At 38.2% G+C, this 10,464-nt stretch overlaps 1 protein-coding gene across 1 annotated transcript; it reads left to right on the plus strand.

Moving 5' to 3' along the window:
- The first annotated feature begins 764 nt into the window (after positions 1–764).
- Positions 765–2,417, plus strand: LOC143685856 (RNA-binding motif protein, X chromosome-like). The gene has a single exon (XM_077163001.1). It carries the CDS (start codon positions 902–904, stop codon positions 2,087–2,089), a length of 1,188 nt encoding a protein of 395 aa, XP_077019116.1. The 5' UTR covers positions 765–901; the 3' UTR covers positions 2,090–2,417.
- Positions 2,418–10,464: the final 8,047 nt, after the last annotated feature.

Genomic DNA, 10,464 nt, shown 5'->3' on the forward strand with positions numbered 1-10,464 from the left:
AACAGGACCCATCTATATGCTGTCTACAGGAAACACATCTTAGACCCAAAGATAAACATAGGTTGAAAGTGAAAGGTGGGAAAAGATATTTCATGCAAAGAACAATCAGAAAAGAGCAGAAGTAGCTATACCAATATCCAACAGATTAGACTTCAAATGTAAAACAGTTAAAAGAGACAAAGAAGGATACTATGTATTAATAAAAGGAACAATTCAGCATGAAGACATAACAATCATAAATATTTATGCACCAAGCCAGAATGCTCCAAAATACATGTGGCCAACACTGAAAAGAGAAATAGACACATCTACTATAATAGTTGGGACTTCAGTTCACCACCCTCATCAATGGACAGAACATCTACACAGAGGATCAATGAAGAAACAGAGAATTTGAATAATACAATAAATGAGCTAGACTTAACAGACATTTTTAGAACATTACACCCCACAACAGAAGGATACACCTTTTTCTCAAGTGCTTATGGATCATTCTCAAAGATAGACCATATGCTGGGTCACAAAGCAAGTCTCAATTAATTTAAAAAGATTGAAATCATACAAAACACTTTCTCAGATCATAAAGGAATGAAGTTGGAAGTCAATAATAGGCAGAGTGCCAGAAAACTCACAAATATGTGGAGGCTCAGCAACACACTCTTAAACAACCAGTGGGTCAAGGAAGAAATTACAAGAGAAATCTGTAAATATCTCAAGGCAAATGAAAATGGAAACACAACATATCAAAACTTATGGGAAGCGCTTGTTGCGCGGTAGAGCTAGTGGCTTCCCCTTCCTCTCCTCCAACTCGACCCGGCAGCCCTTACGCGTGCTGAGCTTCTAGAAAGCATCTGTCAGCAAGCTCGTGGGAGCTTGAAATCATCCTCACCTCGCTCCGACTATGGGGGGAAAAATGGTTGAAGCAGATCATCCAGGAAAGCTCTTCATTGGTGGGCTCAATACAGAAACAAATGAGAAAGCCCTTGAAGCTGTGTTTGGCAAATATGGACGAATAGTGGAAGTACTCTTGATGAAAGACCGTGAAACCAACAAATCGAGAGGTTTTGCTTTTGTCACCTTTGAAAGCCCAGCAGATGCCAAGGATGCAGCCAGAGACATGAATGGAAAGTCTTTAGATGGAAAAGCCATCAAAGTGGAACAAGCCACTAAACCATCATTTGAAAGTGGTAGACGTGGGCCACCTCCACCTCCAAGAAGCAGAGGCCCTCCCAGAGGTCTTAGAGGCGGAAGAGGAGGAAGTGGAGGAACAAGGGGACCTCCCTCACGTGGAGGACACATGGATGATGGTGGCTATTCCATGAATTTTAACATGAGTTCTTCCAGGGGACCACTTCCAGTAAAAAGAGGACCGCCACCACGAAGTGGGGGTCCTCCTCCTAAAAGATCTGCCCCCTCAGGACCAGTTCGCAGCAGCAGTGGAATGGGAGGAAGAGCTCCTGTATCACGTGGAAGAGATAGTTATGGAGGCCCACCACGAAGGGAACCTCTGCCCTCTCGTAGAAATGTTTATTTGTCCCCAAGAGATGATGGGTATTCTACTAAAGACAGCTATTCAAGCAGGGATTACCCAAGTTCTCGTGATACAAGAGATTATGCACTACCACCAAGAGATTATACATATCGTGATTATGGTCATTCCAGTTCACGTGATGACTATCCATCAAGAGGCTATAGTGATAGAGATGGCTATGGTCGTGATCGAGACTATTCAGATCATCCGAGTGGAGGATCCTACAGAGATTCATATGAGAGTTATGGTAACTCACCTAGTGCTCCACCTACACGAGGGCCCCCGCCATCTTATGGTGGAAGCAGTCACTATGATGATTACAGCAGCTCACGTGACGGATATGGTGGAAGTCGAGACAGTTACTCAAGCAGCCGAAGTGATCTCTACTCAAGTGGTCTTGATCGTGTTGGCAGACAAGAAAGAGGGCTTCCCCCTTCTATGGAAAGGGGGTACCTTCCTCCACGTGATTCCTACAGCAGTTCAAGCCGCGGAGCACCAAGAGGTGGTGGCCGTGGAGGAAGTCGATCTGATAGAGGGGGAGGCAGAAGCAGATACTAAAAACAAATACAACTTTGGACCAAAATCCCTGTTCAAATAAACAAACAAAAAGTGGAAACTGTTATAACTACCCACGGACTACTAAGGAAAAATTGTGTTACCTTTTTTAAATTTCCTGTTAAGTTCCCCTCCATAATTTTTATGTTCTTGTGAGGAAAAAGTAAAACATGTTTATTTGATTTATGACATTGCTTTCAACAAGCAAATGTTAAATGTGTAAGACTTGACTTGTGTATTAGTGTTGTAACTTTCCAAGTAAAAGTGTCCCTAAAGGCCACTTTCTGATTTTTCCCAGTAAATGCGGCAAGCACACCTAAAAGCTTCCACAAACATCTAGCCATCTAAAATGGAGAGATGAATCTTTCTGCTTATACAAACAAGCTTAGATAATTAGAGGGTGGTCAGGGTAATGCTACTCTTAGGATTTCAGGATGTCTTCAAACTAAATCTCAATGTTCTCAGTATGAAAACCTGAGATCAAATGCTTATGTAAGGAAAGTGCTATTCACCCAGTAAACCCCCAAAAAAGCAAATGGATAATGCTGGCCATATTTTGCCTTTCTGACATTTTCTTAGGAATCTGCAAGAACCTCCCCTTTCCCCCTCCCCCAATAAGACCATTTAAGTGTGTGTTAAACGACTACAGAATACTAAATTAAAAAGTTTGGCCAAAACCAAAAAAAAAAAAAAAAAAAAAAAACTTATGGGAAGCAGCAAAGGCAGTGCTAAGAGGGAAATTTATTGTCCTAAATGCCTATATCAAAAAAGAAGAAAGGGCAAAAATCGAGGCATTAACTGTCCACTTGGAAGAAGTAGAGAAAGAACAGCAAACTAATCCCAAAGCAAGCAAAAGGAAATAAATAACAAAGTTAGAGCAGAAATAAATGAAATTGAGAACATGAAAACAATTTTAAAAAAATCAATAAAACCAGAAGCTGGTTCTATGAGAAAGTCACAAGAATGATGGACCCTTAGCAAGACTGACAAAAAGAAGAAGAGAGAGGATACAAATAAATAAGATCAGAAATAGAAGAGGAGACATAACCACTGACCCCACAGAAATAAAGGAAGTAATGACAGGATACTATGAACAACTTTATGTTAATAAATACAACAATGTAGATGAAATGGACAACTTCCTAGAAAGGCATGAACAACCAACTTTGACTCGAGAAGAAATAGACGACCTCAACAAAATAATCCCAAGTAAAGAAATTGACTCAATCATTAAGAAGCTCCCCAAAAAGAAAAGTCCAGGACCAGATGGCTTCACATGTGAATTCTACCAAACTTCCTGAAATAATTAGTACCAATCCTATTCAAACTCTTCCAAAAAATTGAGGAGAGAAAGCTACCTAACTCATTCTATGAAACCAACATCACCCTCATACCAAAGCCAGACAAAGATATTACAAAAAAAGAAAACTACAGACCAATCTCTCTATTGAATATAGATGCAAAAAACCTCAAAAAAATTATAGCAAATCGAATCCAGCAACACATTAAAAGAATTATACATCATGACGAAGTAGGATTCATCCCAGGTATGCAAGGATGGTTCAACATAAGAAAATCAATTAATGTAATACACCGTATCAACAAATCAAAGCAGAAAACCATATGATCATCTCGATTGATGCAGAAAAGGCATTTAACAAAATTCAACATCCTTTCCTGTTGAAAACACTTCAAAGCATAGGAATAGAAGGGCACTTCCTTAAAATGATAAAGGGAATATATGAAAAACCCACAGCTAATATCATCCTCAATGGGGAAAAACTGAAAACTTTCCCCCTAAGATCAGGAGCAAGACAAGGATGTCCACTATCACCACTGTTATTCAACATTGTGTTGGAAGTTCTAGCTAGAGCAATCAGACAAGAAAAAAAATACAAGACATCAAAATTGGAAAGAAAGAAGTAAAACTCTCACTGTTTGCAGATGATATGATACTATATGTCGAAAACCCTGAAAAATCCACAGCAAAATTACTAGAACTAATAAATGAGTACAGCAAAGTGGCAGGTTACAAGATCAACACTCAAAAATCTGTAGTGTTTCTATACACTAGTAATGAACAATCTGAGGGGGAAATCAAGAATTCCATTTACAATTGCAACCAAAAGAATAAAATACCTAGGAATAAATTTAACTAAAGAGACAAAAAACCTATTTAAAGAAAACTACAAAAAACTGCTGAAAGAAATCACAGAAGACCTAAATAGATGGAAGGGCATACCGTGTTCATGGATTGGAAGACTAAATATAGTTAAGATGTCAATCCTACCTAAATTGATCTACAGATTCAATGCAATACCAATCAAAATCCCATCAACTTATTTTTCAGAAATAGAAAAACCAATAAGCAAATTTATCTGGAAGGGCAGGGTGCCCCGAATTGCTAAAAACATCTTGAGGAAAAAAAACGAAGCTGGAGGTCTAGCGATGCCGGACTTTAAGGCATATTATGAAGCCACAGTGGTCAAAACAGCATGGTATTGGCATAAAGAGAGATATATTGACCAATGGAATCGAATAGAGTGCTCAGATATAGACCCTCTCATCTATGGACATTTGATCTTTGATAAGGCAGTCAAGCCAACTCACCTGGGACAGAACAGTCTCTTCAATAAATGGTGCCTAGAGAACTGGATATCCATATGCAAAAGAATGAAAGAAGACCCATCTCTCACACCCTATACAAAAGTTAACTCAAAATGGATCAAAGATCTAAACATTAGGTCTAAGACCATAAAACAGTTAGAGGAAAATGTTGGGAGATATCTTATGGATCTTACAACTGGAGGCGGTTTTATGGACCTTAAACCTAAAGCAAGAACACTTAAGAAGGAAATAAATAAATGGGAGCTCCTCAAAATTAAACTTTTTGTGCATCAAAGAACTTCATCAAGAAAGTAGAAAGACAGCCTTCACAATGGGAGACAATATTTGGAAATGATATATCAGATAAAGGTCTAGTATCCAGAATTTATAAAGAGATTGTTCATCTCAACAACAAAAAGACAGCCAACCCAATTACAAAATGGGAAAAAGACTTGAACAGACACCTCTCAGAAGAGGAAATACGGATGGCCAAGAGGCACATGAAGAGATGCTCAATGTCCCTGGCCATTAGAGAAATGCAAATCAAAACCACAATGAGATATCATCTCACACCCACCAGAATGGCCATTATCAACAAAACAGAAAATGACAAGTGCTGGAGAGGATGCGGAGAAAGAGGCACACTTATCCACTGTTGGTGGGAATGTCAAAGGGTGCAACCACTGTGGAAGGCAGTTTGGCGGTTCCTCAAAAAGCTGAATATAGAATTGCCATACGACCCAGCAATACCATTGCTGGGAATAAACTCAAAGGACTTAAGGGCAAAGACACAAACGGACATTTGCACACCAATGTTTATAGCAGCGTTATTTACAATTGCAAAGAGATGGAAACAGCCAAAATCTCCATCAACAGAAGAGTGGCTAAACAAACTGTGGTATATACATACGATGGAATACTATGCAGCTTTAAGACAGGATAAACTTATGAAGCATGTAATAACATGGATGGACCTAGAGAACATTATGCTGAGTGAGTCTAGCCAAAAACTAAAGGACAAATACTGTATGGTCCCACTGATGTGAACAGACTTTCGAGAATAAATTTGGAATATGTCATTGGTAACAGAGTCCAGCAGGAGTTAGAAACAGGGTAAGATAATGGGCAATGGGAGTTGAAGGGATACAGACTGTGCAACAGGACTAGATACAAAAACTCAAAAATGGACAGCACAATAATACCTAATTGTAAAGTAATCTTGTTAAAACACTGAATGAAGCTGCATCTGAGCTATAGGTTTTTGTTTTGTTTTGTTTTGTTTTGTTTTGACTTTACTATTATTACTTTTATTTTTGTCTCTATATTAACATTCTATATCTTTTTCGGTTATGTTGCTAGTTTTTCTAAACCGATGCAAATGTACTAAGAAATGATGATCATGCATCTATGTGATGATGTTAAGAATTACTGATTGCATATGTAGAATGGTATGATTTCTAAATGTTGGGTTAATTTCTTTTTTTCCGTTAATTAAAAAAAAAAAAGAGAAGGGGTAATTGGAGCTGAAGGGATACAGACTGTACAACGGGACTGGATATAAAAACTCAGAAATGGACAGCACAATACTACCCAATTGTAATGCAATTATGTTAAAACACTGAATGAAGCTGCATGTGAGGTATAGGTTTTTTGTTTGTTTTTTTTTCTTTCTATTAATGTTTTAATCCTTATTCTGTTGTCGTTTTATTTTTTATTTCTTTTTCTAAATCGATGCAAATGTACTAAGAAATGATGAATATGCAACTATGTGATGTTATTAAGAATTACTGATTGTACATGTAGAATGGAATGATTTCTAATTGTTTTGTTAATTCTTTTTTTAATTAATTAAAAAAAATAAAATAAATAGTAGGGGGAACAAATGTTAAAATAAATTTAGTTTGAAATGCTAGTGATCAATGAAAGGGAGGGGTAAGGGGTATGGTATGTATATATTTTTTTCTGTTTTCATTTATTTTTCTGTTGTCTTTTTATTTCTTTTTCTGAATTGATGCAAATATTCTAAGAAATGATGAATATGCAACTATGTGATGATATTGTGAATTACTGATTATATATGTAGAACAGAATGATCATATGTTAATGTTTTTGTTCATTTGTTGTTAAATTTTTTTATTTTTTATTTTTTTCATTTTATTTATTTATTTATTTAACATGGGCAGGCACCGGGAATTGAACCTGGGTACTCTGGCATGTCAGGCAAGCATTCTTGCCTGCTAAGCCACTGTGGCCCGCCCTGTTGTTAAATTTTTTTAATTAATAAATAAATTAATTTTTTTAAAAAAAGGAGGGGGTTGCATAATGATAGCATCTTTCCCACCTGCTTGTAAGGTTGTTGTGACAGCATGGTTATAGTGTACTGTAAGCTGTTAAGCCATTATCAACATCTAAGTGCATAATAAAGACTTGGAGAGGTAACGGTGATGGCAATGACCACATTAGATCAAATGGAGTGACAGTTTGTAAAATGGCAATATGAATTTTCCTTCAAGGGATTGTTAGATAAAAACTAACATCAATAGCTGTTTTTATTAGATAACTCTTTATCAGTCTAGTCTCCTAGCTCACATAAAAGTCATTTATTTAGAAGACCTATGTGCTGGTTTGAAATTGTTGTGTACACCAGAAAGGCCATGCTCTTTAATCCTGATTCAATATTGTTGCATGCGATCTTTTTGATTAAGTTGTTTCTGTGGAGATATAACCCACCTGACTGTGGGTGGTACCTTTTGATTAAGTGGTTTCCAAGGAGATGTATCTCCACCCATTCCAGGTGGGTCATTTATTGGATCCTTTAAAAGGGAACCATTTTGGAAAAAGCTTCAGAGCTGACACAGTGACGTTTGGTAATGCAGAAAGTAAATGTCCCTGGGGAAACCATCTAATATTGAGAAGAGAAGCTGGAAGAGAAAGCTGGCAGACATCACCATGTGCCTTCCCAGCTGACAGAGAAACCCCAAGCGTCATTAGCCCTTTCTTGAATCAAGATATATCTCTCTGGATGCCTTAGTTTGGACATTTTTTATGGCCTTAAAACTGTAAACTTGTAACTTCATAAATTTCCTTTATGAAAGCCAACCCCTTTCTGGTACATTGCATTTCCAGCAGCATTAACACACTAAAATAGCCTGTATGCAGGAACCCAATCCCTGAATGTATTTTGTGAATGTGGGTTAGGGTAGAGAATGAGGAGTTTTGCTGGTAGTGATTAACTAAAAGATCATAATACTGGAGGGAGGCTTAGGAATCATAACAGTAAGTCACCAAATGGAAAAGTTTCAAACCAGTTGTCTATATACTACAAAGTTCTTCAGTCTTCCCAACTCAGAGAGACATTGGGACAACTTTGCCTGGCCATAGACATAGCTTGCTAATCAGCCTACTGAGCAGCCACAAATATATTTATATATCTTGGGCAGAGGGCATATGGGGCCAGAGAAGGTATCAGTAAAGGGCTGAATTAAGACCTCATGTATGTTGAGTGTTTATATGTATTTAGCATATCCTGAATATAATAAGTACATATTATATATTTAGCACTTATAAGTCTCATGCATGCTTAATATATTAGGTCTATTTAGTACCCAGGTGTCTCCTGAATATTAGGTATCTCTTGATCTTTCCTATCTATGTTTAACACATGTGCTCTAAGTAGAGCTAACTATTTAACACATCCTATGACTTCTGCCTATGTCTAACAAACGTTTTGCTTACTAACTAGCTACTTATCTCATTTACAACATCTTTGACTATTTCACCCATGTTTTACAAGCTACAAGCTTATCTTTTTTTAGGGGGAAGAGGATATATGAGCTGGGAATAGAACTCAGGTCTTCCACATGGCAGGTGAGCATTCTACCACTGATCCACCCATGCATCTTATGCTTACATTTTAAATCAAGATTAAAGAGTCTCAAATTAAATTTATATTACAGCCTTCTTTTTGCCTTAAACTAATCTTGTGATCTATCTCCTGCTTCCCCAAATCTGCTTCTCCTTCAGTCTTTCCCATCTCAGAAATGATTTCCTGATCTCTGAGTCCACAGTGACAACTTTCTCATCTTACCCCCTTCCTTACCAATTTGTCATCAATCCTCATACTTCTATCTCCAAATTACACTTCCATGTACTGCTCCTTGTCTTCACTACCACCTCCAGTTGAAGCCATCATCAGCCTTCTCAGAGACGATACAATTTGCTTCTGCCTCTACTTTTGGGCACTTTCAATCCTGTTCCACACAGCATTCCAGAAAGATCTTCTGTCAGACATAAATTGGATCATTATCACTCCCCTGCTTAAAGCCCCTCAATGGTTTCCCACTACACTTAGGACCAGATTCAAAGTTCATAATATGATGTACAAAGATCTACATGGTAAGGCCTGTGCTGCTTCTCCACCCTTATCTTTTGTACCTCTCCTCACCCTTACAGTGCTCCACTCATGATATCTGCTCCACTTCCTTACAGCCTTCGTACATTCTATTTCTTTCTCCTGAAATAGAACACTCACAGGACTTCCATCTAACCCACCACACACACACACACACACACACACACACACACACACACCAACTCTACTCAATCTTTAGGCTTTGGCTTAAATACGACTTCCTTAGAGAGGCTTTTACTGACTACCCAATCTAATTAGGTCCAACATTGTTCTCTCTCACAGAATCCTCTCTGTTTCCTTCATGCCTTATATTTGTATATGGACTTATTTAAAATATGTCCAGCCTCTCAAATCATAAAGCTCCATTAGTTTAGAAATCATGTCTGTTTTGTTCACTGCCCACTGATGCTTGGGAATGGCATGGAGGTTCCTTGTCCCCCTGCACATTTCCTCCGCTCTTCTCCACCTGGACCGCTCCTCGTTCTTCTGACTTAACTAGGCCCTTCAAGGTCTAGCTCATATGTCTTCAGGGCCTTTAGGAGCCTTTAGTGGGGATTCATTCCTCAAGTGTTTAGCTGCTTATTTCCAGCCCTTAAAATGCACTACAGTGAGTATTTTTTGTTTCTTTGTTTTAGTCTTATGCTTCTGCCCTGTTTCCCCAACTAAATTCCAAGTCCTTGGACAACAGGGTCCCCACCTAAGTCTCCTTGTATCTTTCACAGCTCAATATGCTACATGGAGATGTTCAACTTAAATTCAGTTAGCTTTTATGAATGCAGGATACCAGGCACTATGCTTGGCTTCTACATTCAATATTGCTTAACTTCATTTTTCGTGACAACTCTGTCAGGTAAGTATTATTATCCCTGTTGTGAAAATGAAGACAGAAGATTTAGTAATCAGTAACAGTCTTTTAACTCTGGTTTATAGCCTGACACAGTTAGGTACTCAGTAAATACTTGTCACTGTTCTTTCCTCTACACCATGAGCCTTCCTTGGAAATTATTTATTCATAGTGAGGATGATAGATAATTATCATCACATTCTCAGTTCCTATCCCCTATGAGCTCGTTCAAAAGCCCCCCTTCCTTGATCCCCTCCCCTAAAATTCTCCCATTGTGCTGAGAATTAATTCCAAGGCAGTTTCCTCTGGGTGCCACATCTCTTTGCTGAGTTCTCACAGACCCTGATTCTCCTTTGATCTCCCCACAAACACTGGCCTTCCCCGCATCTTCTTCCCACTAAAGTTTCTCTTCCTCATGGAATCCCAACCCTCTGCCCCATCTAGACCTACTTTAATTCAGGTTGCAATGATTAAGAAATGATTAAGCACTTATATCCAAGAGGTATCTAGGGTTCT

Source organism: Tamandua tetradactyla, chromosome 6 (assembly GCF_023851605.1).
Source record: "Tamandua tetradactyla isolate mTamTet1 chromosome 6, mTamTet1.pri, whole genome shotgun sequence".
Classification (NCBI taxonomy): domain Eukaryota; kingdom Metazoa; phylum Chordata; class Mammalia; order Pilosa; family Myrmecophagidae; genus Tamandua; species Tamandua tetradactyla.

Coding starts and splice junctions, on each gene's coding strand:
- LOC143685856 (XM_077163001.1), top strand. CDS start 902: ATGGGGGGAAAAATGGTTGAAGCAGATCATCCAGGAAAGCTCTTCATT.